This window comes from Hemitrygon akajei, chromosome 17 (genome assembly GCF_048418815.1).
Source record: "Hemitrygon akajei chromosome 17, sHemAka1.3, whole genome shotgun sequence".
NCBI lineage: Eukaryota > Metazoa > Chordata > Chondrichthyes > Myliobatiformes > Dasyatidae > Hemitrygon > Hemitrygon akajei.
Genome location: NC_133140.1, coordinates 80,781,399 through 80,796,264, shown reverse-complemented (window position 1 = coordinate 80,796,264; position 14,866 = coordinate 80,781,399). Strand labels below are relative to the sequence as shown.

At 42.5% G+C, this 14,866-nt stretch overlaps 1 protein-coding gene across 2 annotated transcripts in view; it reads left to right on the top strand.

Annotated features, from left to right (window-relative positions):
* cdh8 (cadherin 8) overlaps positions 1 to 14,866 on the top strand; it is a 311,216-nt gene that overhangs the window by 77,365 nt on the left and 218,985 nt on the right. For both annotated transcript variants that reach the window (XM_073070417.1, XM_073070416.1), the window contains exon 3: positions 4,554 to 4,848. In XM_073070417.1, the coding sequence (XP_072926518.1) occupies positions 4,554 to 4,848 (295 nt within the window). The remainder of the gene's footprint in view (positions 1 to 4,553; positions 4,849 to 14,866) is intronic.

Below are 14,866 nucleotides of genomic sequence, written 5' to 3'. Positions count from 1 at the left end.
TGCAAAAGTATTTCACCAGGATGTTACCTGAGGTGACACTGGATCAGTTATGGTAACACACAAAGGAACTGGAAAGTGAGTCAGTTAGCATCTACGGAAGAAAATGGACAGTCATTCCTTTTGATTAAAACTCTTCAGTTCAACTCAGGACTTCATCAATATAGGACAGGCGTTCCCAGCCTAGGTCCATGACCCTATGCTTAACGGTATTGGAACCCCTGTCCCAGAATTAGATCAATAAATGTTCCTGTAGGAAGTTGATATTTCAAAAAGATTTCTTCACACTCTTCTGAAATCTGGGGAAACTGAGCTCATTAAGAGACATGGCCCTCAACACAAGAATCAATATGACAAATACCTCTTCTGTCCTCCCTATGTTTGCAAAAAACTAAGACTGTACAGATATAGCTTTGTGCAGTTGTTCCAAGATGCTCCACATCAAATTTACTTCCAGCATGAATAGTCAGTGTGCCATTTATTTTGCAAGCTGCTTGCAATATTTGCAGTCTAACTTAGAGTAATTGTATGAGTTTACTCAGTTCCATTTGGATACCAATACATTGAGTAACAGAAGTGAGCAAAGACAGGAGATATGCGTTCAATAGTAGGACCCTCAGGTGTGTTGATGAACAACGGCTCTGTGAAAGTGAGAGCAAAAGAGGAGACGGTAATGAGAAGGCACGTAGGGTTTCTGGCAACTTCCCCCTTCCATTTCAGTCCTGAAAATGGATTTCAGCCTAAAATGCCGGCTGGTTATTCATTTCCATAGATGCTGCCTGACTTGCTGAGTTCCTCCAATATTTTGTGTGCGTTGATACAGAAGATTTGCCTTCATTGATTGTGGCATACAATTTGGGAACTGTGACATCATGTTACAGCTTCATAAGACCTTGGCTACACCGTATTTGAAGCACTGAGTGCAGTTCTATCTCCACATGATTGGATGAATGTGACTATGGCTCACCAGGTTGTTGCCTAGGTTGAATCAGAATTAGAATCATTATCATTGTCATATTGGACAAGAGATTTGTTATCTTGTAGCAACGTTACAGTGTAAAGACATTAAGTTACTATAAATTTTAAAAATAAGGTGTGAACTAGATAACTAGTATTCATTGTTTCACGGACCATCTGGTGGCAGAGGGGAAGAAGCTGTTCCTAAATCATTGAGTTTATGTCTTCAGGCTTTTGTACCTCCTCCCTGCAGGATAGTAACAAGAAAAAGGCATGCTCCAGATTGTGAGTGCCTTCCTGATGGATGCCACTTTCTTGTGGCCTCTTGAAGACATCCTCAATGGGAGGAGAATTGTGACCGTAAGGGAGACAACTGAGTTTACAATTGGCTGGGTTTGATTTTCCTGGAGTGGAGTTGGTCAAAGGGTGAAAAAAATCAGGGAGATAGAGAAACTAGTAAGAATCTTTTCTGAGATAGGAATATCTAAGAAAAGAGGACATATGTTCAAGTTAATAAGTAGAATGCTTAGAGGGGCTTGGAATAGGTTCCTTTTCACATAGACAGTGACTTCTATCTGGAATGTGCTGCCTAGAGGATGGTGGTTGATATTCCACAGCATTTAATATGTATCTACACCAACACTTGAATCACGAAGGCATAGAATGCTATGGACCTATTGCACAGGTACTGAATTGGTATAGATTTCTACAGAGGTTGGCATGGGAAGGGTGGGCCAAAGAGCCTACTTCTGTGCTGTACAATTCAATGACTCTTTGATTCACTGAGTCCACAATTTACCACTGTTCCTTTCACCGTAACCAAGACAGAACTTTAGTTGCCATTGGATGCACAGAGGAAATTTAGGGTCTGAGTCCATTGCTCTGTCAAAGTGACTGCACAAGCTGAGAGGGTGTAAAATAGTTCAAATCAAATAGTTTAATATCAGACAACAACACACACCAAATGCTGGTAGAACACAGCAGGCCAGGCAGCATCTATAGGGAGAAGCACTGTCGACGTTTCGGGCCGAGACCCTTCGTCAGGACTAACTGAATGGAAAGATAGTAAGAGATTTGAAAGTAGTGGGGGGAGGGGGAAATGCAAAATGATAGGAGAAGACTGGAGGGGGTGGGATGAAGCTAAGAGCTGGAAAGGTGATTAGCGAAAGTGATACAGAGCTGGAGAAGGGAAAGGATCATGGGACGGGAGGCCTCAGGAGAAAGAAAGGGGGGGGGGGGAAGCACCAGAGGGAGATGGAGAACAGGCAAGCAACTAAATATGTCAGGGATGGGGTAAGAAGGGGAGGAGGGACATTAACAGAAGTTAGAGAAGTCAATGTTCATGCTGTTTAATATCAGAGAACGTATACAGTATGCAACCCAAAATTCTTACCCTTCACAAGCATCCACAAAACAAGAAACCCTAAAGAATGAATATTAGAAGCATCAGAAACCTGAAAGCCCCCCACCCCACTGCCCTCCTATCACACAAGCGGGCATTAAACACGCTTGCCTTTATTAGTTGAAGAACTGAGGTTAAGAGTTGGAAAGTTAAAACTCTATGTAGCATCTGTGCCCCCAATTTACCCCCATTTGCCTAGGGTGAACTGCCATCGCCCTGCCAATAGAGCAATACTTCGGTGTAAATATGGTGTAATGCCCCCCCCCCCAGTACACACTCGCAACACAAGTATCAGACAATACGCTAAAGATGAGTAAATAATTACAACTTTATAGTTTTTTTCTTAATGATGGATTAGTAGAAACAGATAACCTAAAGGCATCAAATCAGTAATTTATTAGTTTGTGCACATAATATTTTAATATGTTGGAGCTCACGCCTCCGCTTCCATCCACAATGACCTTCTGAATATTCGGCCACCATCTGAACTGCCAACTTCCAGTATCCGCTGCCCTGGAACCGCTGTCCGCTCCTCACACGTGTGTCCTCCTCGCTCACCTCCCGAAAAAGACCGTGAACTCCCGCTCAGCTCACACATACAAGATAGCATAACAATTCTCCTTTGTTTGTTCCTCCCTTATCTGCAGTTATAACCCAAACATTCCAGCTACAGAAACCCATTACAGCATTAAGTAACATTACAGAGAAGCCATTTTGTTAGCCTCAACAGTTAACACCACAGTTCATGGTACTGAGAGCCTTACATCTAGTTAGGCTACATCTGGAGTATTGTATACAAGTTTGATTCACCCCATTACAGGAAGGACGTTAAGGCTCTGGAGAGGGTGCAGAAGAGCTTTACCCGGATGCTGCCTGGATTAGAGGGTGTGTGCCATAAGGAGAGGTTGGACAAACTTGGGCTGTTTTCTTTGGAGTGGCAGAGGCTGAGAGGGGGCTTGATAGAAGTTTCTAATATCATGACAGACATAGATAGAGTGAATAACCGGTGTCTTTTTCCTAGGGCCAAAATGTCTAATAATAAAGGGAATGCATTTAAAGCAAGAATAGGAAAGAGGAGGAGAGGTGCAAGTCAAGTTTATTACTCAGGGAATGTTGGGTGCCTGGAATGCTGATGATGGAAACATATATGTTAAAAGTGTTTAAGAAGTTTTTATTTAAACACATGGATATGCACAGACTCGAGTGATATGGAGCAGGTACAGGAAAAGGGAGTAATGTAATTAGTTGTCATTAGTTTAATACAAATGATCCATGTCATTGTATATTTTAATGTATACTTAGTGGTCATATTATAAGAACCTCCTGTACTAGTAAAATGGCCACTGAGTGTAAATTTGTGATCTTCTGCTGTAGTAGCCCATCCACTTCAAAGTTCAACATGCTCTTCTGCACACCACGGTTGTTACAGTTGTCATCTAAAACAATCGGCTATTTGCCTCTTTCCTCTCATTAACAAGGTGTTTTTGCCCAGAGAATTGCCGCCCATTGGATGTTTTTTGTTTTTTTGCACTAATCTCTCTGAGCTCCAGAGACTATTGTGCGGGAAAATCCCAGGAGCTCAGCAGTGTCTGAGATATTCAAACCACCCCAATCATTCCACAGTGAAAGTCACTTAGATCACATTTCTTCCCCATTCTGATATTTGGTCTGAACAACAACTGAACTTCTTTGTCATGTCTGCATGCTTTTGTGCATTGAGTTGCTACCATGCATTTGATTGATTAGATATTGCCATTAGCAAGCAGGTTTTGCAGTTGTTGTTCCTTTTAGAGGCTTGCAATTTCCTTAGTGTTTGCCTGTTTCCTATGATGCTGAGTTGCTAGCTTGACGCTCAACCCAGCACAGGTGGAAAGTGGGCAAGGAGCCAGCTGGATTTGAATACAGGACCATTCCCCTCAAAGTCTGGTGCTGATGCCACTACATCACCAGCTGGCAGGTTTTACAGATGTACGTAATAAAGTGGCCATAAGACAAGTCAATATGAATCTGAAATGTGAGTTTGAACATTGTGGAATGAAGATCTTGTTCCTATGCTGAACTGTTCTATGTTCTATATTTACTGTAGGTTATCTTTCTGATGGCAAACATTTTATTCTATTGGAGCCTTCAATAAAAGGAAAGAAATAATAACAAATATTGAGATAATACTTACCTTGTTCCGCATTTCCCTTCCCAGTTACACACGGATCTTGACCCAGCGAACCGGAATATCAAATACATCCTGTCAGGAGAGGGAGCAGGGACAATCTTCATGATCAATGACATGACAGGGGACATCCATGCCATGAAGAGGCTTGACCGCGAGGAGAAGGCCGAGTACACTCTCACCGCGCAGGCCATCGATCGAGAGACCAACGACCCACTGGAGCCCCCGTCAGAATTCATCATCAAGGTTCAGGATATTAATGATAACGCACCAGAGTTCCCGGATGAGCCTTACCACACGTCTGTGCCAGAGATGTCTCCCGTGGGTAAGTACGCACTCCCTTTGTGCTCGCAGGGACAGTGACTTCAGTTGAATCCGAACAGCTAATGCTCTCTTTGTGGAGTTTCCGCCTTCTTCTTGTGATGGTGTGGGTTCATTCTGGGTGCTCAGGTATCCTCACACATCCCAAAAGCATGCAGTCCAGATGAAGCTACTGTAGAGTGAATGTAAGCAATAAAATCTTTGAAGTGGGGAGGGGACAAGGAAGTTGATGAGAGAAGTGGACAAGTGCTTAATAAAAGGAATGAATTTTGGTGAGTGCTGCTACAAAGAGAGGTAGAGAGCACAGGAAGAATGGACAATAGGCAATAGGTGCAGGAGTAAGCCATTCGGCCCTTCAAGCCAGCATCGCCATTCACTGTGATCATGGCTGATCATCCACAATCAGTATCCCGTTCCTGCCTTCTCCCCATGTCCCTTGACTCCGCTATCTTTAAGAGCTCTATCTATCTCTTTCTTCAAAGCATCCAGAGAAGTGGCTTCCACTGCCTTCTGAGGCAGAGCATTTACAGATCCACAACTCTATGGGTGAAAAAGTTTTTCCTCAACTCCGTTCTAAGTGGCCTACCTTTTATTCTTAAACCATGGCCTCTGGTTCTGGACTCTCCCAACATCGAGAACATGTTTCCTGCCTATAGTGTGTCCAATCCCTTAATAATCTTATACGTTTCAATCAGATCTCCTCTCATCCTTCTAGCTTCCAGTGTAAACAAAGCAGGTCGCTCCAATCTTTCAACACATGACAGTCCTGCCATCTCAGGAATTAACCTCATGAACCTACGCTAGACTCCCTCAATAGCAAGAATGTCTTTCTTCAAATTTGGATACCAAATCTGCACACAATACTCCAGGTGTGGTCTCACACTGTACAACTGCAGAAGGACTTCTTTGCTCCTATACTCAACTCCCCTTGTGAAGAAGGCCAACATGCCATTAGCTTTCTTCACTGCCTGCTGTACCTGCATGCTTACTTTCAGTGACTGATGAACAAGGATACCTAGATCTCATTGTACTTCCCATTTTCCTAAAGAAGTTTTTTTTACACAGAGAATAGTGAGTGCATAGAGCATGGTGATGGAGACGGATACGTTAGGGGATTTAAGAGACTCTTAGATAGGCCCATGGATGATAGAAAAATGAAAGACCATGTCGAGGGAAGGGTAAGATTGATCTTGGAGCAGGTTAAAATGTCAGCACAACATTTATGTTCTATATTCTAAGAAATTCTGAGTTCAGATTTCAGCATGTGAAGGCATGGACACCAAAAAAGGAGTGATTAATGGTGGACTTAAAACCAGAGTTTCACATCTTTGAGAGTTATAGGATGGTGGAAGTTTCTGAAGAAAATCTAATATATGGATCCTAATTCATTATTCATTGCTCAAAGCAAGATCCTGTCCTTTATCAGCAATATCAATCCATTGCCTCACAGAAGTAGTGAGTTCCCTTTGCAATCTCCATCCTGTAGCCCTCAGTTTTCAGTTTGTTATCTCATTATGATCTTCAGGGAGCCCCACCACCCAGTTCATGCTCTCTTCTGGCTGCTGCCATAAGGAAGAAGGTGTAAGAGTCTCAGGGCTCACACCACCAGGTTCAGGAACAGTTATTTCCCGTCAATTACCAGACTCTTGAACTGGAGGGGATAACTTCCCTCAACTTCACTCATCCCATCACTGAACTGTTCCCACGACCTATAGACTCACTGTCAAGGACTCTTCACCTCATGTTCTTGCTATTTATTGTTATTTATTTGTTATTGTTGTTTCTTATTTTTGTATTTGCAGTTTTTAGTCTTCTGCGCTTTGGTTGGACACCCTAGTTGGTGGTATTTCATTGATTCTGTTATGGTATTATTCTGTACAGTTTTTGAGTATGTCCACAAGAAAATGAAGAAAATTAATCTCAGGGTTGTATATGTTGAATGTCAGGGTTGTATATGTTAATAAATTTACTTTGAACTTTGAATTATTTCTGGGATCTTGTTCTGTACAGTTTAAGTATTCGAAGCTTTAGATTGGCTCTAGGGGAAATTTACCAGGAAGCTACCTGGATGTTTTTTTGGGACAGGGAGGACAATTATGGATCAGTTTAGGGATTAGGGACAGGGATATGGGGAGTCAGAAGACAGGCCAGAGTCTAAGCCATGGATGTGGTCGGACTGGATGTGTCAGTTGCTAATGCAGATAATTCATTTCACTGTAAGTTTTGATGTGTACGTGGTAAATAAATATGAATCAGAATGGATACAATTCTGCTGCAGAATTTTGCATGAGTTCCTTACCTGCCTATTTAGTTACATTATGAGTAATAGGGAAAGGTTGAACAGGTCTGGACTTCATTTCTGGATACAGAGAGGTTGTCATATAGAGGAGTATCATATCACGAGGAGTAAAGATAGGATGAATGTACACAGTTACTCTCCCTGCATTAGAGGGCATCATTGTGAGGTGAGATGCGAAGGATTTGATAGGAACTTGAGGAGTATCTTTTTTTACACAGAGAGTGGAATTGCATGTGGAATTTTATTGTAACCTACCGAATATTAAATAGCCTAGATAAAGTGGGATGTGGAAAAGATGCTCCTATAGCGGGAGTCTAGGATCAGAAAGCATAACCTTAGAATAGAGAGTGATCCATTTAGATTAGCGATGAGGAGAAATTTCATCAGCCAGAAGGAGATGTATCTGTGGAATTCATTGCCACAGGCAGCTGATGAGGCCAAGTTATTGGATATATTTAAAGCGGAGGTTGGTTAGTAAGGGCATCGAAGGTTGTGAGGAAAAGGCAGGAGAATGGGATTGTGAGGGATAATAAATCAGCCATGATGGAATGGCAGAGAGATGTGATGGGTCAAATGGCCTGATTCTACTCCTGTCTCTTATGGTCTGATGGTTCTGTGGAATGTGCTGCCGGAGAAGGTGGCTGAGGCAGGTACATACAACTGTTTAAAGACAGTCAAAATCAGAATCAGGTTCATTATCACTGATATATGTCGTGAAATTTGTGGCAACAGTACAGTGATATACATAAAAATTACCATAAATTACAATGAGAAATATACAGTGTAAACAAATAAATAAATAGTGCAGAAAGAGAACAAAATAATAAGGTAGTACTTATGGATTCATGAATTGTTCAGAAATATGATGGCAGTGGGGAAGAATTAGAATTAGAATTTTTTATTTCTTACATCCATCTCACACTTAAGAGAGTAAAAATCTTAATGTTGCATCTCTGTCGCAATATACAAGCAATAAGGAAGGGGAATGTGGGAGGATATTGGCCAAACACTAAGATTGTGTACGTAATTGTTTTGTATACATTTATGTACAGTCAGATATGCAATCAGATCAATGTGTATTGATAAATCTGATGGCCTGGTAAAAGAAGCTGTCCCAGAGCGTGTTGGTCCTGGCCTTAATTCTGTGGTACTGATTGCCAGATGGAAGCTGCTGAAACCGTTTGTGTTGGGGTGGCTGGAGTCCCTTTTTATGCACCTGTTGCTGTAAATGTCCTAAATAGAGGAAAGTTCATATCCACAGATGCACTGGGCTGTCCACATCATTCTCTGCAGAGTCCTGCGATTGAGGGTAGTACAGTTCCCGCACCAGTCAGGATACTCTTGCTGGTGCCCCTGTAGAAAGTTCTAAGGACTTGGGGACTCATGTCAAACTTCTTCAGTCGTCTGAAGTGAAAGAGGCGCTGCTGGGCATTTTTCACCACACAGCCAGTATGTACAGTCCAGATGAGAGCCTCGGTGATGTGTATACTAAGGAACTTGAAACTACTGATCCTCTCAACTACAGTCCCATTGATGTCAATAGGATCTAGCTGTCCACTTTCCTCCTGTAATTCACCATTAACTCTTCATTTTTTCAGCATTGAGGGACAGGTTGTTTTGTTGGCACCACTGTGTCAGGGCATTGACTTCTCCTCTGTAGGCTGTCTCATCACTATTGGAAACAGGGCCTATCACTGTTGTGTCATCTGCAAATTTGATCAGCAGATTAGAGCAGTGCGTGGCAATACAGTCATGGGTGTGTAGGGAACAGAGAAGAGGGCTCAGGACACAGCTGTGGGAGGGCTCCTATGTTGAGGATCAGAGGGCATAGGTGAGGGTTCCCATCCTTATCACCTGCTGGCAATATGACAGGAAGTCCAGGATCCAGCTGCATGAGTTGGGGTGCAGGCCGAGGTCTCTGAGCTTGCTCCAAAAATATTGAGTGAGCATCCTCAGGCTCCCGTCCCTCCTTTCTGATGGTAGTAATCTGAATAGGGCATGTCCAAGACAGTGAGGGTCCTTAATGATGGGTGCTACCATCATAAGTCTCTCACTTTTGAAGATGTTCCCAATAGTGGAAGGTTTAGTACCTATAATGAAGCTGGATGTGTCTACAACCCTCAGGGCCCACACCACCAGGTTCAGAATTACTATTCCTCAACAATTAGGCTCTTGAACAGAGGGGCTAATTCACTCAGTTTCACTCCCTCCAACATTAAACTGTTCCCGCAATCTATGGTCTAGCTTTCAATGACTCTTATTATGTTCTCAATATTTATTGCTTTTTTTTGTTTCTTTGCATTTTCTGTGGATGTCCACAGGAAAATAAATCTCAGAGTTGTACGTATATGGCACAATATCTGTACTTTGATAATAAATGTTCTTTGAACTTTGGTCAGTAACTGGGAGGGGAAAGTGGACTTGTTCTTGGAGCTGGGCTACAGAGAGTTAAGGAGCATCTGCACAAGATAGCATTTTGTCCTGTTATCCCTGTGTCCCTCATTAGTTTTTCTTCTGTCACAACACACATCCGTTGTTAGATCCAAGGGGATCACAAGAAAGGTGGCCATGCCAGACATTCCTGGTCATCCCTATAAGGAAAATGGAGTTTTAGTTCCAGACGTACTGCACAATATGTTTTCTCTAGGTATTGATGAAGCCTTGACAAAGTGATTAGTATCAGAGATTTATTTCAGAGCTCATTGGTAATGAATATCCCTTAAAAATGGTAAGTAGCTGTTTGGGAACTGCTTTAAACCTACATTAATTCCACTCCTAATTAGAGGTTCAGAATGTTGAAGAAACCATTAAAATCCTGTGCAGCCATGTTAACGGAGAGCACTAAGGACAATCACAACTCATTCTAGCTCCTCTGCCGTGATAATGTCTTGCCCATTGCAAGACAGAACTGTAACTCTGCTCACCTTCGGCATCCCAGAGCAGCTTTAGTTGCTGAACACTTTGACAAAAGTTATTGATGCCTTTGTCTCAGTGAAACCTGGAAAGAGATAGGAGGACTTCTACACCTTAGAGGCTGTAGGAAAGAGAAGCCTACAGAGAAGAAGTCATCGCCCTGCCACAGTGGTGTCAAGAAAACAACCTCTCCCCCAAAACAAAGGAGCTGGTTGTGGACTACAGGAGGAATGGAGACAGACTCATCCCTATTGACATTAATGGGTCTGGGGTTGAGAGGCTGAACAGCTTTAAGTTCCTCGGTATACACATCACCAAGGACCTCACCTGGTCTTTACATACCGGCTGTGTGGTGAAAAAAGCACAAAAGCACCTGTTTCACCTCAGACGGTTGAAGAAGTTTGGCATGAGTCCCCAAATCCAAAGAATTTTCTATAGGTGCACAACTGAGAGCATCCTGACTGGCTGTATCACTGCCTGGTATGGGAACTGTACTTCACTCAATCGCAGGACTCTGCAGAGAGTGGCGCGGACAGCCTAATGCTTCTGTAGATGTGAACTTCCTACTGTTCAGGACATTTACAGGGACAGGTGTGTAAAAAGGGCCCAAAGGATTATTGGGGACCTGAGTCACTCCAACCACAAACTGTTCCAGCTGCTACCATCGGGGAAACGGTACCACAGCATTAAAACCAGGACCACTGGCTCCAGGACAGCTTCTTCCACCAGACCATCAGACTGAGTAATTCACACTGACACAATTGTCTTTCTAAGCTATATTGACTGTGCTGTTGAATATCTTACTGTACATGCTATTTATTACAAATTACTATAATTTGCACATTGCACATTCAGACAGGGAGGTAACACAAAGATTTTTACTCCTCATGTATGTGAAAGATGTAAGAAATAGTCAATTCAATTCAAAAGAGAGTTAAAGGAGGATGGAGAAGAGGAGCAGAGAGGGGATTGATTAGTTAGCTGATTAATTGATCAGTTTTGAGGGCCGAGCTGAAGTCAATAAAGAACATCCTGATGTATGCATCTTTGCTGTCAAGATGTTCCAGGGTTGAGTGAAGAGTCAATGAAAAGGCATCTGCTGTGGACCTGTTGTGCCGGTTTGCAAATTGGAGTGGATCCAAGCTGCTTCTCAGGCAGGAGCTAATATGTTTCATCTCCAGCCTCTTGAAACACTTCATCACTGTGGATGTAAGTGCTACCAGATGAGATTCATTGAGGGAGGCCACCACCTTCTTCTTAGGCACTGAAGCTTGCTTGAAGCAGGTGGGGTATCTCAGACTGCCAAAGCAAGAAGTGAAGGATGTCAGTGAACACTCCAGGCACAGGTACCCCATCTGGGACGGTTGCTTTCAGTGAGTTCACCCTCTTGAAGTATGCTCTCATGTTAACTGAAATCACAGGGTCATCAGAGGGAGGCTGTGGGTGTTCATGAAGGTTCCACCTTGTTTTGGCGGTCAAAGTGATCATAGAAAGCATTGAGCCCATCTGGAAGTGAAGTCCTATCTTCACCTATGTTGCTTGATTTCACTTTGTAAGAGATGACAGTATTCAAGCCCTGCCACAGCTGCTGAGCATCCTTCATTGATTCACGTTTAGCCTGGAATTGTCACTTCACCTGTGAAATGGCTTTGGGACCTCTGATGCCGCAGATTATATGCTGATGATAACTGGGCAGAGACTTCTTCAAAGAAGCTTGATGAAATTCCCCAACTATGATTTGAAATGCAGTGGGATGAACTGTTCCTTGTTGGGTGACGGCATTATGCCGTATCTCCAGCGCTTGATTAGTCAGCCGCTGGTGATATGTAAACTGCAGTCAGGATCATGGGGGAGAACTGTCTTGGTAAGTAGAATGGTCAGCATTTGAATGTTAGGTGTTCAAATTTGGGGTAACACGAGTGTGACAAAACTACCATCTTGGAGTATCACGGAGAGTTTATCATGAAGCACTCCTCACCGTCCCAACCTTTGCCTTTTCTGAATCAGCAGTTCAGTCATGTACTGTATATAAAGAATCTTATGTATTTATATTTATTGTGTTTCTTAAGTTATTATTCTGTTCTTTATCTTTTATGCTCTTTTGTGCTGCAGTGGATCCTGAGTAACAATTATTTGGTTCTCCTTTACACTTGTGTACTGGCAGTAATATTAAACAGTCTCAATCTTGAATATTGAATCAGAACCAGCAGCTGTAGTGTCTCTTGTCCTCATTTTACCCAAGTTCCTGACAACAAAAGTGTTGTCACGCTGAGATGAATTTAGCACTTGATTCTAGTTGGCCGCTGGTGGTACGTGAGCTACAGTCAGGATCATGGGGGAGAACTCTCTTGGTTGGCATTTTACCATCAGGTGTTCAAAGCCAGGGGAACATGAGTAAGACAAAACTGCTACATTGGAGTATCACAGAGAGTTTGTCACGAAACACATATCCCCAGCTTTTGCCTTTTCCAAATCAGCAGTTTAGTCATACAATCCATTTATGTATATAACCTGTGTTATGTATTTATTTTTTTTCTGAGACAGAAGTAGATCTGGTTTCAAATGCACAGATTTCTTAACCAATCTGAAAGAAAGAAAACATCCTGAAGCGTATTTTTTCACAGCCCCTTCCATGCAGAAACTGGTGAGATCCAAATGAATTTTGATCTGAAGCATCATCCTGGTTTAATCTGCTATATGGCTCCTTTAAGGATGAACAACCTAGAATTACAAAATCACGCTGTTTGATTTGGATCCGACTGGGTAAAAACTTGCAAGTACTTTCCTGTTTTAATTATCTGACAGGGCTACCCTGGACAGAAAGTTATCCTCTGGCTGTAAATATTGACTGTAATTTTACTACCCATCTACAAATCACTCGGATAATGCTTTTTAATCATTTCTAATCTTCTACTGAAATGATTGCAGACAGATGCTCCAGCCTGTGGATTTCTTTCTTTAAATATTTACTGAAATTGCAACCCACAGCTCCTTAGCAAAGACTTCCTGCAGAGCAGGGAGAAACTATTACAAACACACATAAACATACAAGCTGCAGTGAAGATTAACTTGGAATATTTTTACTAAATTCTTTATTTCCCTTTCCCACTCCTTTGTTTCTGTCTCTCGCTTTATATTTTGGGCCCAACATATAACAGAGAAGGCATGTCAGCAGCTATATTTCATTAGGAGTTTGAGGAGATTCGGTAGGTCACCAAATTTCTTGCAAATTTCTACAGTTGTACCGTGGAGAGCATTTTAGCAGGTTGCATCACTGTCTGGTGTGGAAGGGCCACTGCACAAGATCAGAAAAAAGCTGCCAGAAGTTACAAGTTCAGCCAGTTCTATCATAGGCAAGACAATGTCACAAAAGGAAGCATCTATCATTAAGTACACCCATTACCCAGGACATGCCCTCTTCTCATTGCTACCATCAGGGAGGAGGTACAGGTGCCTGAAAGCACGCTATACATTTTAGGAAAAGCTTGTTCCCCTCTGCCATCAGATTTATAAATGGACAATGAAACCATCAATACTTACTTGCTGCCCATTACACCGCTGGTATTTTGGGCTGCAATGAAGGTCCTCCTCCTCAGGTGGTGTACAAGGATTCCTTCATCGTGTCGGTCACTTCCTCTTGGTTTTCACTACTGTCCCAGGTGGAACTCATGAATCACACACGGGTATAGAAGGATACTTCATTGCTGTTTCCATTACACTTTAATCAGTCAGGGTTGTTAGCCCTGAGCTGAACCCTGAACCAGGAGGGCCACACACCACTCTTAGTCTGGCATCTACTCTTTGACCTGTTTGGCATGGGTGACCCTACCCAGAGCCAAAGCATAAAGCCCTGACTCCAGCCAGCATAGCTTTCTGGGTCATTGAGGCACCTAGGCCTTCAAGCCCTTTGACAAGGTTGAGGTCCTCTTGGAGACCATGAATACTACCTCACAGTTTTGGCTCTCTTTCTGCAGTAATTATACATGCATATACATGTATACAAATATACATATGTATGCATTTATTGTAGTAATTTATAGTGTTATATGTATTGCAATGTACTGCTGCTGCAAAACAACAAATTTGATAAAGTATGTCAGTGCTATTGAACCTGATTCTTATTCTGATTTTTGTTTTGCATTCTCTGCCACTTTCATCTGCTGTACCTTTCCCACTCTCTTTCATATTTTCTTCATTTCTCTTTCATTCTTTCCCCTCTCCTTTTTTATCCTTCACCACTCACTCGTGACTGTGCCTGCAGCTACCTAGATCCTAACGCCTACAATTTCCTTTCTAATCCTCTCTGCTTCTCACTCCTCCGTTACACAAACCTTTCGCACCTTTTTTTTTCCCTTGGCAAAGTTTTGTATCCTGCACTGACACAGCATCATTTGTTTGTGCCTGTGTGTGCTCCCATAAGCTCTGAGACATCTTGTTACATTAAAAGCTCTGAATAATGCAAAATGTTTCTTTTCCTATTCACTCCCCTCAATTATTGCATTCTCAGCCTTTCCTTCCCTTTTCACTCATCTCTCATTTTTCATCTTCCCTCATCTCTCCATCGCACTGGTTCTCTGTCCACCTTTCTCACTCTCTTTTTTTTCTGTTGGTCTCTCTATCTCCGTCACCACCTCCCTCTTTCTGTTTTTCTGCCTGTCTCACTCCAGGCAGTACGGTCGTGTAGCAGGTAGCGCAACGCTATTGCAGCATCAGCTATCAGGGTTCAATTCCCACTGTTGTATGTAAGGAGTTTGTATGTTCTCTCCATGGCAGTGTGGGTTTGCTCTAGGCGCTCCACTTTCCTCCCCAA